The sequence below is a fragment of the Pelophylax lessonae genome (assembly GCF_965119305.1).
Source record: "Pelophylax lessonae genome assembly, chromosome: 2".
In the NCBI taxonomy this organism is placed as follows: Eukaryota; Metazoa; Chordata; class Amphibia; order Anura; family Ranidae; genus Pelophylax; species Pelophylax lessonae.
This window is the reverse complement of record NC_138769.1, coordinates 217,333,334-217,349,750: the sequence shown is the minus strand read 5'-3', so window position 1 is coordinate 217,349,750 and position 16,417 is coordinate 217,333,334. Positions and strand designations below refer to the sequence as shown.

Sequence of the window (16,417 nt, the reverse complement as noted above, 5' to 3'; positions counted from 1 at the left end):
TGTTGCAAAAAGGGAACCTACTCAATAATAGGTGGGTAGTCCTAAAATAATGGCTGATCGGTGTAACTGCACCAGCCTCTTAACATGCTAGTACACTAACAACACTGAAGAAATTACACTTTGCTGTTTTCACTTGACACCATCTGAACCAAATAAGTTTATCTTGGTCTCATTTGACCACAGGACATGGATCCAGTAATCCATGTCCTTAGTCTGCTTGTCTTCAGCAAACCGTTTGCGGGCTATCATCTTTAGAAGAGGCTTCCTTCTGGAACAACAGCCATTCAGACCATTTTGATGCAGTGTGCGGCGTATGGTCTGAGCAATCACAGGCTGACCCCCCCACCCCTTTAACCTCTGCAGCAATACTGGCAGCACTCATATGGCTATTTCCCAAAGAAAACCTCTGGATATGACGCTGAGCATGTGCACTCAACTTCTTTGGTGGACCATGGCGAGGCCTGTTCTGAGTGGAACCTGTCCTGTTAAACAGCAGAACACAAATTAACTGGATAGGAGTGGCGTGGGCAGCATACAGAGAAACCAATCTCCTCCATTTTCCTCCGCAGCAACAGGAGGAAAGAGGACAGTGATTTCTCTACATGCTGCCCCCGCCGCCCCTCCTATCAAGGTGTACAGGGGAGCCGCACAGGCCCCCTAGAGCATGGGGCCCGGTTGCACTTGCAACCCCTGTAGTTACGCCCCTGGTAAGCCCTATTAAAGGCTTACCTATAGGTAAAAGTCATAAAAGTGGGTTTACAACCATTCCAAAAAGCTATAAAGGAATTTGCCATTTCATCTTCTCCAGGACTCCTGACATCGTTGGGTTCTAACCCAGATTTCATTCCAGGTTTAAAAATGCAGACGCAAGCTTATACCTATAACTCCAAAACCCTCTTAGCTAAACATTGCATACAGGGAGGCAGGATGAAACCGGGCAGTGAATGGGACCAAAGGGACATAAATTACTCTTGGAAACAGTCTTGAACACTACATTCACTGATGAGCAGTGGTCACACGCTTGCATATTTTCTCATAAATGTTCCATTAATGCTCGCATACAGGAAACTTAATTTAGACTCCTTACCCACTAGTAATAATATAATAAAATATTTACAATAATGTGAGGGGTGTACTCACTTTTGTGAGATACTGTGGATTTATATATATATATATATTATATATATATATATATAAATATATACAGTATCTCACAAAAGTGAGTACACCTCTCACATTTTTGTAAATATTTTATTATATCTTTTCATGTGACAACACTGAAGAAATGACACTTAGCTACAATGTAATGTAGTGAGTGTACAGCTTATATAACAGTATACATTTGCTGTCCCCTCAAAATAATTCAACACACAGCCATTAATATCTAAACCGCTGGCAACAAAAGTGAGTACACCCCTATGTGCAAATGTCCAAATTGGGCCCCAAAAGCCCTTTTCCCTCCCCGGTGGCATATGACTCATTAGTGTTACAAGGTCTCAGGTGTGAATGGGGAGATGGTGTGTTAAATTTGGTGGTATCGCGCTCACTCTCTGATACTGTTCTCTTGAAGTTCAACATGGCTCCTCATGGCAAAGAACTCTCTGAGGATCTGAAAAAAAGAATTGTTGCTCTATATTAAGATTGCCTAGGCTTTAAGAAGATTGCCAAGACCCTGAAACTGAGCTGCAGCACGGTGGCCAAGACCATACAGTGGTTTAACAGAACAGGTTCCACTCAGAACAGGCCTTGCCATGGTCGACCTAAGAAGTTGAGTGCACGTGCTCAGAGTCATATCCAGAGGTTGTCTTTGGAAAATAGACGTATGAGTGCTGCCAGCATTGCTGCAGAGTTTGAAGGGTGGGGGGTCAGCTTGTCAGTGCTCAGACCATACACCACACACTGCCTCAAACTAGTCATCCCAGATGGAAGCCTCTTCTAAAGATGATGCACAAGAAAGCCCGCAAACAGTTTGCTGAAGACAAGCAGACTGAGGACATAAATTACTAGAACCATATCCTGTGGTCTGATGAGACCAAGATAAACTTATTTGGTTCAGATGGTGTCAAGCATGTGTGGTGGCAACCAGGAGAGGAGTACAAAGACAAGTGTGGTTTGTCTACTGTCAAGCATAGTGGTGGGAATGTCATGATCTGGGGCTGCATGAGTGCTGCCAGCACTGTGGAGCTACAGTTCATTGAGGGAACCATGAATGCCAACATGTACTGTGACATACTGAAGCAGAACCTGATCCCCTCCTTTTTGAGACTGGGCCGCAGGGCAGTATTCCAACATGATAATGACCCCAAACACACCTCTAAGATGACTACTGCCTTGCTAAAGAAGCTGAGGGTAAAGGTGATGCACTGGCCAAGCATGTCTCCAGGTCTAAACCCTATTGAGCATCTGTGGGGCATCCTCAAACGGAAGGTGGAGAAGCGCAAGGTCAAACTGGTAACATCCACCAGTTTTGTGATGTCGTCATGGAGTGGTGGATGAGGACTCCAGTGGCAGCCTGTGAAGCTCTGGTGAACTCCATGCCCAGGAGGGTAAAGGCAGTGCTGGAAAATAATGGTGGCAACACAAAATATTGACTCTTTGGGCTCGATTTGGACATTTCCATTTAGGGGTGTACTCACTTTTGTTGCCAGCGGTTTAGACATTAATGGCTGTGTGTTGAGTTATTTTGAGGGGACAGAAAATTTACACTTTAATACAAGCTGTAAAATCACTACTTTACATTGTAGCAAAGTGTCATTTCTCCAGTGTTGTCACATGAAAAGATATAATAAAATATTTACAAAAATGTGAGGGGTGTACTCACTTTTGTGAGATACTGTATGTATATATATATATATATATATATATATATTTGAAGCATACACTATAAACATGTACACGGACCTTAACCTGCATGTGTCTGCTGCTTTTTACTCTGACTTGCTAAGATTGTTGATTCTAAACAATTGTTCTAAATGACATATATTTTAGAAAAAGAAATAACTTAAAAGTTAACTTCACTTTCATGGGAGAAAATCAGCAAATAAAAAAAATACTATAGCATGTACAATTGCGACTCATGTCATATTGTAATTTAATGTTATTAAAAATTACCTTTTCTTGTCAATCTGCATCTCTGTAATATTCTGTAAAATTCAATATAGCTACCTGGAGTTGTTCTGTATACAGATGGTGTACAGAACACTCCACAGAAATGTAATTTCCTGTGTGTGTGATCAGCTTACTGATTTTCCTAGAAGTCTGCACTAAGATGCAAATCATATTTTTGGCATCCCCTGAAACATTTCTCTTTCATTCATTGATGGACACATCTCCTGATCTTCCTAACCATTGGGTTATACTGCCCCTACAGGAGTAGGACACTAGGCAGAAATAAAGTCTGGCTAAGCCTATGGGCAGTCCCAGGGGCTATGCTCCCTCTCTCTGCTATAGGTACTCAGTTTTGTTACAAGAAGAGTCAGAAGAATTACAACTCCACAGAGGGGTGGGTGCTGTGTCCGTCAATGAACATCAGAGAAATGGATTTTACTGTAAGTCAAAAATTCAATTTTCTCTTTTGTTCATTGATGAACACAGCTCCTGATCTTCTTAACCATTAGGACGTCCAAAAGCAGTGTTAAACATGAGGGGTGGAAACAGCGAAAAAACTCCCAAGGCTAACTATAGCCAACCAGGTAAACAGGAGCACAACCAAAACAACTGGAGCTCACCTGAAAAAAACAATACACCCTCAAAGAGGACCAGGGTCCTCTCCCCCTCTGCTGAGGATTGATTGGTGCTCTGTGACTGGCAACCGGGTGGTGCTGCCAGAGGGGTGGGGGTTGTCCCTTAGCAGTGTTTTACACTTTTTTTGTGGGGTCCCCATAGTGACTCATGGAGTCTTTGGAGCATATCTCCCCACCTGATCTCCTCTCTGAGGTTGCGGGGCCCTCCGTGTCCCATCCATCGATGCACTGACGGCGGTCCTGGAGTCCTTGGTGTCCCGGTTGGATTTGGCTTTTGGGCGATGTGCTGGCAAAAAGTGCCCCACCTCCCCTTGCCTCATTTGTTTTATCAGATCCTGAATCTGATTTGGCCACCATGGACATGGGTCACCCTGCTGGATCTGCGACCACGTGCCCTGAATCCTCAGATAGTGAGGAGGATTCCACCACTTCTGCAACTGCACATGAAAAGGCGCTGATGGATGCACTGATTGTATCTTTGCATGAGACCTTAAAGATGGAGGACGCAGCTGCGACAGGGGCACAGGTTTCCTTTGGCACTCACAAACCATTCAGTACAGCAAAGGTGTTCCCTTTCCCCTCCTGTTTTGACAGAATTTTCACTAAAGAGTGGGGACGACCAAAGCGTCCTCTTGAGGTCCCTAAGCGATTTGCTAGGCGATACCCCTATGAGGAGTCCCTGAGAAGTGGACTGTTCCACTGGTGGTGGACCATCTGGTTTCAAGATTAAACAAGGCAACCATAATTCCAGTTGAAGAGTCCCTGGCCTTTAAGGATCTGGCTGACAGGAAGGCGGAGGCTGTGGCCTGCAATATGTACACCCTGGCTGGTTCAGCACTGAGGCCGATATTCACTATTGCCCTGTTGTCACAGACTCTGACCGAAAGGGCTAGGCTTTTGTGCCGTGACCTGGAGGGGGAATAGCTCCCCCTGCCTTTGCTGAGCTAGCGTACCAGCTGGTCCAGGGGATGCAGTTTATCTGTGATGCCTCTTTGGATGCAGCTCCCCTGGTGGCTTGGCTGTCTGTTTCGGCAGTGGTCCTTCAACGTGTCCTTTGGCTCAAATGCTGGACCAGATTTCTAAAAAGGCCTTGAAAGATTTTCCCTTTCAAGGAGATCGCCTGTTTGCTGCTACCCTTGCTGACATCCTTAAAGGTCTAACAGGGAAAGAATACCTTTCTTTCGCAGGCTACTAGGGGGAAGGACCCTCGTCGTAGACGTGGGCCCTCCTTCTCAGCTCAAAACAAGTTTTTTTTGTCTCTCAGTGTCGACTGACAAGAGATCAAAGCCCTTCGGGGGCCTCCTCTAGAGGATCCAAGCGAACTTGGTCTGGCAAGTCAAGAGCGGGCTTCTCTAGACCCGCAGACAAGGCCCCTTCATGATAAAGGTGCGCCCTCACCCGTATCTGGGTGGGGGGGGGGGCGTCTTCGCTGGTTCCCGTACCTGTGGACTTCCCTGGTACAAGACAAGTGGGTTCACAAGGTCATTTGGTCTAGCTACAAGATCGAGTTTCATTCTTGCCCTCCGGTAAGGTTCTTCCTTTCAACGTGCGACTGTCCCCGGTCCGCTTACAGGCTCTTTTTGGGGTGGTGCAAGACCTTTTATTTCAAAGGGTGATTGTCCTGGCTCCTAATTCAGAACCTTTTTTTAGGGGTTTTACTCAAACCTGTTTACAGTCCCCAGGAAGGAAGGCAAGGTGTGTCCAATTCTGGACCTCAGGGGGCTAAACTGCTTTGTGTGGATGCAGAAGTTCAGAATGGAGTCCATTCACACGATGGTGGCTTCCCTGCATTAAGGGGATTTTCTTGCCTCCATCGACATCAAGGACGCTTACGTTCACATTCCAATATGTGTCGGTCACCAGCGATTCCTCCGCTTTGCCTCAAGAGAGGAGTATTATCGGTTTGTGGCCTTACCCTTTGGTCTTGCCTCTGCTCCATGAGTCTTCATGAAAGTGTTGGCCCCGGTGCTAGGGGGCACAAGAAGTGTCCTGGTGGCTCTGGAGGTAGCGGGCATTCTAAGTTGGGCAGACTGGTTTGGTCCAGCCCTCTCCGCCATACACATTCCCGGGGGGAAAAATGCAGGCGGATTGCCTCAGTCAGCAGGCATTGGACCAAGGGGAATGGTCCCTTCATCCGGAGGTGTTTTATCAGTTGTGTCTCTGGTGGGGCATCCCCAAGGTATATCTGTTGGTGTCCCAGCTAAACAGAAAGGTGCAGATCTTCGCGGCTTAGTCACAAGATCCTCTGGCAGATGCCACAGATGCGCTGGTAGCCCCCTGGGGTCAGTATTGTCTGATTTACACCTCCCTCCCCTCAAGCTTCTACCAAGACTTTTATGCAGGATCGAGGCAGAAGGGATTCCGGTCATCTTTGTGGCCCCGGACTTGCCTCGCCGGGCTTGGTATGCCGATCTGGTGCGGCTGGTCGCCGATGTTCCTTGGAAGCTTCCTTTACAGTCGCTGGCTTTGATGGCTTGGCTGTTGAACGCCAGGTGCTAATGGATAGAGGTTTGTCTGAGTCTGTGATTCCAATGCTAGTAAAAGCTAAGAAATCTACTTCTAGGAAGATCTACCATCGTACGTTGGAGACGTACATTGCGTGGTGTGAGTCTCTTGGGGTTCATCCATGCTCTTTTTCGGTGGCTCAGATCTTGATCTTCCTTCAATGGGGTGTTGAGCAGAAACTGGCCTTGAGTACTCTTAAGGGTCAGGTGTCGGCCTCAGTGGTCTTCTTTCAATGGCCTTTGGCCACATACTCCCTGGTGCATACTTTTCTTCAGGGAGTTAGGCACTTGACTCCACCAGTGCAGTCTCCGTTGCTGCCTTGGTACCTCAATTTGGTTCCCTCAGTCCTCCAGAAGCCTTCTTTTGAGAAACTTTAGGAGATTCCCCTAATTACGCTGTCACAGAAGGTGGCCTTTTTGGTGGTTATCACCTCTGCGTGCAGGGTGTCGGAGTTGGCGGCGTTATCCTGTCTTTCACCTTACTTGGTAGTTCACAGAGATAAGGTGGTTCTTAGGAAGTCAGACTCACTATTTGTGCTTCCGGATGAGCCTCGGAAATAGTTGTCCACTTCCTCTGCGACCATTTTAAGATTGATTAGACAGACAGTGATTCTGGCCTATTCCATTACGGGTCCGGTTCCTCCTTTTCCACACTTTCACAAAGTTCTATAAAGAGGATGTGTTGGCATCTGAGGATGCTTCCTTTGGCCGCAAGGTTTTGCAGCCTGCTATTTAGAAAACCTGGTCCTCTTTGAGGGTGTATTGTTTTTCTCAGGTGAGCTCCAGTTGTTTTGCTTGTGTTCCTGTTTACCTGGTTGGGTATAGTTAGGCTTGGGAGTTTTTTTCGCTGTTTCCACCCCTCATGTTTAACACTGCTTTGGGACGTCCCAATGGTTAAGAAGATCATGGGCTATGTCCATCAGTGAACGAAAGAGAAAATGGGATTTTTTGACTTACAGTAAAATCCATTTCTCTAATGTTCATTGACTGACATAGCACCCACCCCTCTGTGGAGTTGTAATTCTTCTGACACTGCTTGTAACAAAACTGAGTACCTATAGCAGAGCAAGGGACTATACACTCTAGGACTGCCCATGGGCATAGCCAGACTTTTTTCTGCCTAGTGCCTACTCCTGTAGGGGCAGTATAACCCAATGGTTAAGAAGCTATGTCCGTCAATTAACATAGAAGAAATGGATATTACAGTAAGTCAAAAATCCCATTTTTTTTGTGAGATACTCCTAATGGGAAATAACGTCTAAATGGATCTAGACCTTGCCACTTTCCTCATTAGAGCCCTCCGGGTACATCAGCTGATTGATACTTATAAAATCACTTTCAAACAGGTATAGGCTGGGTTCACATTGATGCGGGCTTCCCTGCATCCAATTCACATGACAGGAGAGTGTGACCGGCTCTAAATGGATCACACATCTCTGGGGTGGCCACTGGCTGCACTGCAGAAGGATCCTGGGCATCTTTGTCTCTGTTTCAGGTCCGAATTCAGGCCAAAATGCAGACCAAATTCGGACCTAAAACAGTGAACGGGGATGCAGTGGACTCCTTGCTGCGAGCTGCACTGCACATAGTGTGAAACCAGCCTCAGGCTTGGTTCACACTGCAGCGACTTGGTATCCGACTTGTGAGACCCCACGTCGCATGACATGTGAATCCCATGTTAGTCAATAAGAGCTGTCTTAAATAGCACTATTGAAGTCGCTCCGACTTTAGAAAAGGTTCCTCTACTACTTCAAGACAATGTGTACCCAAGTTGTGCCCATAGACTTTAATGGAAGTCGCCTCCAAGTCGGATCCTCATCTATATTGATATGGTTTGGATCCGACATTACAGGAAGATTACCCAGGCACTCCCGAAAGTCTCTTCTAAAGTCACATAAAAATAGTGCTCAAGTCATCTGGCAAAGTCGAGCGACTTTTAGGTCGCAGTAGTGTGAACCGAGCCTCACTGTGCACATGGACACAAACAAAAAGCTAATTCTTCAGAATAAAAAAGGTAGGAATCTGTAACAATTTTTTTTTAAATCCCTGCAATGTATATTGATCATCCAGAGTGGAATACTTTATTTTCCTCAACAAAAGTAGAGTTACTCTTCAAAGCTGAAGTTTTAAACAACTTATTTTTTGCCTTCTATGGTTTCTCCTTTGCCGATTCATTAACATGCAAATTAAATGAAAGTAAAAAAAAATAAAAATCTTTCTGTTTTCATTACATACCTTTTGTTGGAACCAGCAGGGCTTTTTTTCTCAGAGAATAGATGCAGGAACTCCTCCTTTCCGAGTATCCCCTTGTCTCCACCCCTGCCAACCTTTGAGCATCGTTCCTTGGTTCCAACCCCACCCACCTCCCAGTACTGCCCATGTTAGAGAATATAGAACCAAGTAACATTTGTAGTATAAAGTAATTTATATGGAATTTGTTAACGATAATGAGAAAAGCAGTAAAAATAGATCCCTCCAGGAACAATGGACCATCTGCAACAAAATCGCCCCCCCCCCCCAGCAACAATAAACCCCCGGAAGCAAAAACAGATCCACCCCCCCCACAGCCAGCATCAATAGACTCTCCAGATCCCTCCCAGCAACAGAAGAGCCACCTCCAGCAACACTAGAGCCCCCCACAGCAACAACAGACCTCCCTTCAGGCAAAGAACGATCCCCTCCAATGACAATAGATCCCCAGCAGCCAGAATCAATAGATTCTGTAGCACACCCAGCACCCCTTGCCATTACATACATTCAGTGCTGGAGGTGCCAGAACTGCGTTCCCCCGCGTTCCTGCTGAGAAAAAGCCCTGGGAACCAGTGACATCATCACTGGGTGTCTGTGCTTCTCTATAGAATGAAGGCAAATTGTGGCCCGTGGGAGGGGCCAGCATTGTGCTGCACATAGCATCCTTAAACATCATCGCACCCATCTTCAGTACTTTCTAAAAGCCCCCAGTCCTGATGCAAGCAGTGGGCTTGCTCTTGAGAGGAGTTATGCAAACTGTGCAGTGTAATCAGAGTAAGCAATTCCAGTACAGTCCAAGTATAAGCGTGCAAGACTGGTGTAAGGATGGAGCTTAGTTAAGAAAAAAGAAATGTACATTAGACAAATTAATTCATTTTCAGCAAAGTTTGCAAAAATGTCTCAAAAATAAAATGCAATTTTTTGGAGGCAGCCTCGAATTACGATATAAAGTTTCACGGGTTTATATAAACCTGGTATTTCTACTATAGCCCGGGGTCTATAGAGCAGTCTATAGACAAAAAGCAAGTAAAAAGCATAAAGCTTCCAACCAGCCAGAGCAGCCAACAAATTAAAGGGCTTTCTAAATTAATTACATTCAGCTTGTTTTCTTTCTATGCATGATAGAAGGTGACAGTATTGAATGCGTCAGTCTCAGTTAATTATTACCATCTGTTTTATTGTGTGGGTTTTTGCTGTTTGCCTAAGTAAATGAAAGATTTATTTTGATTAATGAGGAGATACACAAAAGCCAAAGGTATCATTCTCATCAAAACTGGATTTAACAAAATAACCTTGAATAAGATTAACTGAGCGGCAACTGATATCTTGATGCTGTATAATGAAGGATGAGCATTGGATGGTAACACTACAGAAAATTTTCTATCCATTTTTGGCTGTTATCGGAATCCCATGTAAGTTTGTGTATGCTATTTACTGTGTTGTTTTTTTTTTTAGTCTCAGGCATTTGCTTAAGACCATTCTTGTCTTCGGTTTTCCTTCATGGATCTTTTTCAATTATCTTTATATTCACAGGTAATGATTGGGGATCTTCTTAAATTTTCACACAACGTTCATCCAGAATTAACTATTTTTTTATAATTGAATTCAGTTTAAAAATTTGTGCATCCAGTGTGAAATTTATGTGCATTTTGTGTGATACATTTATAAATATACCCTTCATATACTTTTTCCAGTTTGCTATCGTTTTTGAAGCACTTAACCCTCTTTTCACATTTTATCACAAAAGTTTTTTGACAAGCGATATCCCCCTATTTACATATTAACATAGAAGAGTGACAGTAGAAGAAAAAAAAATCTGTCACTTTTTTCTTTTTACCTATGTTTGTCCCAAGCATGTTTAAATTATTTTACTGTTGACTGACTCAATATCCTCTGCTAGAAGTTTGATCCAAGCATCAACTACATTTTTGGCAAAATAACATTTTCTAAGGTTAGTTTAGAACTTTCCTCCTGATAGTTTCAGATCCTGTCCCGTGTTCTTGATCCTAGCTTGATATTGAAATATTACCCTTATGTACCCTTTTTACAGTTTCAATCATTTTATTTATTTCAGGTACTTACATAGTGCCATCAATTTACGTAGAGCTTTACATATACATTATCTCACAAAAGTGAGTAACCCCTCACATTTTTGTAAATATTTTATTATATCTTTTCATGTGACAACACTGAAGAAATGACACTTTGCTACAATGTAAAGTAGTGAGTGTACAACTTGTATAACAGTGTAAGTTTGCTGTCCCCTCAAAATAACTCAACACACAGCCATTAATGTCTAAACCGCTGGCAACAAAAGTGAGTACACCCCTAAGTGAAAATGTCCAAATTTGGCCCATAATATCAATATTTTGTGTGGCCACCATTGTTTTCCAGCACTGCCTTAACCCTCTTGGGCATGGAGTTCACCTGAGCTTCACAGGTTGCCACTGGAGTCTTGTGGATGTTAGAGACCTTGAGCTCCTCCACCTTCTGTTTGAGGATGCCCTCATATGCTCAATAGGGTTTAGGTCTGGAGACATGCTTGGTCAGTCCATCACCTTTGCCCTCAGCTTCTTTAGCAAGGCAGTGGTCATCTTGGAAGTGTGTTTGGGGTCGTTATTAGGGATGCACCAAAATGAAAATTCTGGGCCGAAACCGAAAATTCAGGATGCCCTTGGCCGAAAACCGAAACCGAAAATGACTTTTCTCTTACGTCCTCCGACAGTCACCGCCTCATCATATTCGTCACATATGGGGTATTAGACTTTGCTCCGAAGGAGTAGCTAGGCAACAGAATATGTTAACATTAAAGCTTTTAACATATCCCACCCTCAAGGGGTGGTCCCCTCAGTCAATACCCTCCTACTTCCTGCAACCATATCTCAGTTTTAATGTCTAGCTTGTCAGGAGGTCCTCGGAAGGGCATGGCGGCGTCGGCCTCTACCATCGCCAAATGGATCAGGCAGACCATTGAACAGGCCTATGCTTTGCAGGGGAAGGTTCCCCCTGTGCCTGTGAAGGCGCACTCTACTAGATCTCTGAGTACGTCTTGGGCCTGTCGTCATGGGGCTTCTGTAGCCCAGGTGTGTAAGGCGGCGACTTGGTCGACCGTGCACACTTTCACAAAATTCTACAAAGTAGATGTTCAGGCATCGGCGGATGCTTCCTTTGGCCGCAAGGTTCTTAGTGCGGCGATTCCCTAGGGTCCCTTGTAGGGACCACTGGCTGTTGGGATGAGTTTTTTATCCCCTGGTTGTTTGTCTTTTCCTGGGTTGTTGCTCCTGTTGAGCACCTGTTTTTTCCTGGGTTCCTTCCTTTGGTAAGGTTCCTTTCTTTGATGCGGAGACTGCGTTGCCTTTCGGCGCGGATGCGTTTCCCACCCCTCATGTTTGCACTGCTTTGGGACGTCCCCATATGTGACGAATATGATGAGGCGGCGACTGTCGGAGGACGTAAGAGAAAACTGAATTTTTGTAAAATCTTACCTGTAAAATTCCTTTCTCTGAGTCCTCCGACAGTCGCCGCCCCCCGCCCCTCTTTTGGGGTTTGGTTGTATACTCTACTGCTATTCCACTAAAACTGAGATATGGTTGCAGGAAGTAGGAGGGTATTGACTGAGGGGACCACCCCTTGAGGGTGGGATATGTTAAAAGCTTTAATGTTAACATATTCTGTTGCCTAGCTACTCCTTCGGAGCAAAGTCTAATACCCCATATGTGACGAATATGATGAGGCGGCGACTGTCGGAGGACTCAGAGAAAGGAATTTTACAGGTAAGATTTTACAAAAATTCCGTTTTTTCCCCAAATGATTTTAAATAAGTTATCTGACACTGACTGACACACTCACTGACTGACACTCACTGACTGACTGACACTCACTGACTGACTGACGCTCACTAACTGGCTGACACTGACTGACTGGCTGACACTGACTGACTGATACTCACTGACTGACTGACACTCACTGACTGACTGACTGACACTCACTGACTGACACTCACTGACTGACTGACACTCACTGACTGACACTCACTGACTGACTGACGCTCACTAACTGGCTGACACTGACTGACTGGCTGACACTGACTGACTGATACTCACTGACTGACTGACACTCACTGACTGACTGACTGACACTCACTGACTGACACTCACTGACTGACTGACACTCACTGACTGAGACTGACTGACACTGACACTGACTGACACTCAATGACTGACACTGACTGACACTGACTGACTGACACTCACTCACTGACTGACTGACTGACACTGACTGACTGACTGACACTCACTGACTGACACTCACTGACTGACACTGACTGACTGACTGACACTGACTAACTCGCACGCTGCAATTAGAAGGGGATGAGCACTAGGCTGTGAATCCGTTCTACTACTGACACTTATGCAGGACAAAAGGGGAGAAACCGTTTTTTTTTTTTTACAGCACATATCAACATTACCTTCCTCCGCAGCGAACACCATGTGAAGGCACTGAAGGGAGGAGGTGGGTTTGAGCATGCAGCAGTCAGCGCGGAGGAGAATGAGATCCTCCTACACTCTGCATTCTGGGTCCCTCTCCCCCGGGATGTCACTGGTCTAGCAAGCTGTAAATCACAATGAAGGCATAGGCATCGGATTGCGGCAGACAGGGAAGTTAATAGCTCACTTTTTGCACGGATCAGCGGCCATACATTTTCGGCATATTTAACCCCCTATCGGCCGAAATGAGAGAGTTGCATTTTCGGCCGAAATTTCGGTGCATCCCTAGTCGTTATCATGTTCATAGGCGTGCGCACGGGGTGTGCCGGGTGTGCCCAGGCACACCCTAATCACCCTCCCCTGTCCAGGGGCGGCAAGGTGTCCGCACACAGACACTGGTGTCCATCAGCGGTCCTTGCAGGTCCGTCGCACCACCACTGACTTTTTTCAGTCGAGTCTCACTGTCTCTGAGACTCCCTGAAATGTCAGTTACGGACATCCTTACACTGAAAAAAAATCCATTGGTTATAGCTGCTCCGCCTCTCTGCTGCCTCCTCAACCAATAGGAGCACAGTATACACGCCCCTTTCCCCAGCGCGCCTTGTTTGACATGAGAGCAGGAGATGCCGACCTGGAGAAGAGAGGAGAGGAGAGTACACAGCCTGCAGTGTGGGAGGGGCTGCAGCCTTTATAGAAGAAGGTGAGCTGGGGAAGATAAAACTAAATGTATTCTTGTCAGTGCTTCCCCTGCTGGGGAGGGGGGGGGGGGGGAGGAGGCTGTGTTTTCTCTTCCTATCTCTGAGTCTGTTGTTTTTTCTGTGCACTGCTTCTGGAGGGAGGATATGCTCTAACCTTCTCCCCCAATCTCTGCTACTCCTCCCTAATCACTACCTGCCCACCTCCTCCTCTTCTGCATTACTACATTCAATGTCCGTGAGCTGCTGGAGCACTACAAGTACCAGCATGCCATGAAATTGGGGCAGCAGCAGTGTGTTCAACCAGGCAGGCTGATATTTAGATGGAAAGTGCTGGTGTGTGTACTGTGTGTGTATATACTGTGTGTGTGTGTGTATACTGTGTGTGTGTATATACTGTGTGTGTGTATGTATATACTGTGTGTGTGTATACTGTGTGTGTGTGTATACTGTGTGTGTGTGTGTGTGTGTATGTATATACTGTGTGTGTGTATATACTGTGTGTGTGTATACTGTGTGTGTGTATACTGTGTGTGTGTGTATGTATATACTGTGTGTGTGTGTATACTGTGTGTGTGTATATACTGTGTGTGTGTATACTGTGTGTGTGTGTATGTATATACTGTGTGTGTGTGTATACTGTGTGTGTGTATATACTGTGTGTGTGTATACTGTGTGTGTGTGTGTGTGTGTGTGTGTGTGTGTATACTGTGTGTGTATGTATATACTGTGTGTGTGTATACTGTGTGTGTGTATGTATATACTGTGTGTGTGTATACTGTGTGTGTGTATACTGTGTGTGTGTATATACTGTGTGTGTGTATATACTGTGTGTGTGTATACTGTGTGTGTGTATACTGTGTGTGTGTATGTATATACTGTGTGTGTGTATACTGTGTGTGTGTGTGTATACTGTGTGTGTGTATACTGTGTGTGTGTATGTATATACTGTGTGTGTATATACTGTGTGTGTGTATACTGTGTGTGTGTATACTGTGTGTGTGTATATACTGTGCGTGTGTATACTGTGTGTGTGTATACTGTGTGTGTGTATACTGTGTGTGTGTGTATGTATATACTGTGTGTGTATGTATATACTGTGTGTGTGTGTATACTGTGTGTGTGTGTATATACTGTGTGTGTGTATGTATATACTGTGTGTGTGTATACTGTGTGTGTGTATATACTGTGTGTGTGTATATACTGTGTGTGTGTGTGTATATACTGTGTGTGTGTATATACTGTGTGTGTATATACTGTGTGTGTGTGTATATACTGTGTGTGTGTATATACTGTGTGTGTATATACTGTGTGTGTGTATATACTGTGTGTGTGTATATACTGTGTGTGTGTGTATATACTGTGTGTGTGTGTATACTGTGTATGTATATACTGTGTGTGTGTGTGTATATACTGTGTATGTATATACTGTGTGTGTGTGTATATACTGTGTGTGTGTATATACTGTGTGTGTGTGTATATACTGTGTATGTATATACTGTGTGTGTGTGTGTGTGTGTATATACTGTGTATGTATATACTGTGTGTGTGTGTGTGTGTGTGTATATACTGTGTATGTATATACTGTGTGTGTGTGTGTATACTGTGTGTGTATACTGTGTGTATGTATATACTGTGTGTGTGTATACTGTGTGTGTGTGTGTATATACTGTGTGTGTGTGTATATACTGTGTGCGTATGTATATACTGTGTGTATATACTGTGTGTGTGTATGTATATACTGTGTATGTATATACTGTGTGTGTGTGTATATACTGTGTGTGTGTGTATATACTGTGTGTGTATACTGTGTGTGTATATACTGTGTTTGTGTGTGTATATAGTGTGTACTGTATATACTGTGTGTGTATACGTATACACTGTGTGTGTATACACTGTATGTGTGTGTGTATAGTGTGTACTGTATATACTGTGTGTGTACTGTATACACTGTGTGTGTGTGTGTGTATACACTGTATGTGTACTGTATATACTGTGTGTGTATATGTATACACTGTGTGTATACACTGTATGTGTGCATAGTGTGTACTGTATATACTGTGTGTGTATAGTGTGTACTGTATATACTGTGTGTGTATACACTGTGTGTGTATAGTGTGTATTGTATATACTGTGTGTGTGTACTGTATATACTGTGTGTGTATACTGTGTGTGTATTGTATATACTGTGTGAGTGTGTGTATACACTGTGTGTATAGTGTGTGTATATACTGTGTGTGTGTGTATATACTGTGTGTGTATAGTGTGTGTATATACTGTGTGTGTATAGTGTGTGTATATACTGTGTGTGTGTGTATATACTGTGTGTATATACTGTGTGTGTATAGTGTGTGTATATACTGTGTGTGTATAGTGTGTGTATATACTGTGTGTGTGTATACACTGTGCGTGTTTGAGCTTTGGTTTGAGGTGCACACCCTAATGCCATAGGCTGCGCACGCCTATGATCATGTTGGAATACTGCCCTGCGGCCCAGTCTCCAAAGGAAGAGGATCATGCTCTGCTTCTGTATGTCACTGTACATGTTGGCATTCATGGTACTTTCAATAAACTGTAGCTCCCAAGTGCCGCCAGCACTCATGCAGCCCCAAACCATGACACTCCCACCACAATGCTTGACTGTAGGCAAGACACACTTGTCTTTGTACTCCTCACCTGGTTCCTGCCACACACGCTTGACACCATCTGAACCAAGTACATTTATCTTGGTCTCATCA

The 16,417-nt window shown here is 44.5% G+C and overlaps 1 protein-coding gene across 1 annotated transcript in view; it reads left to right on the top strand.

The window, feature by feature from the left end:
- Window positions 1–9,836: 9,836 nt before the first annotated feature.
- The window catches only part of LOC309545284 (putative G-protein coupled receptor 139), a gene marked incomplete at both ends in the record, with an annotated part of 30,732 nt that continues 24,151 nt past the window's right edge, over window positions 9,837–16,417 (top strand). Inside the window, one exon of the mRNA XM_082244422.1 lies at window positions 9,837–9,909. Coding sequence (XP_082100548.1) covers window positions 9,837–9,909 — 73 coding nt within the window. The remainder of the gene's footprint in view (window positions 9,910–16,417) is intronic.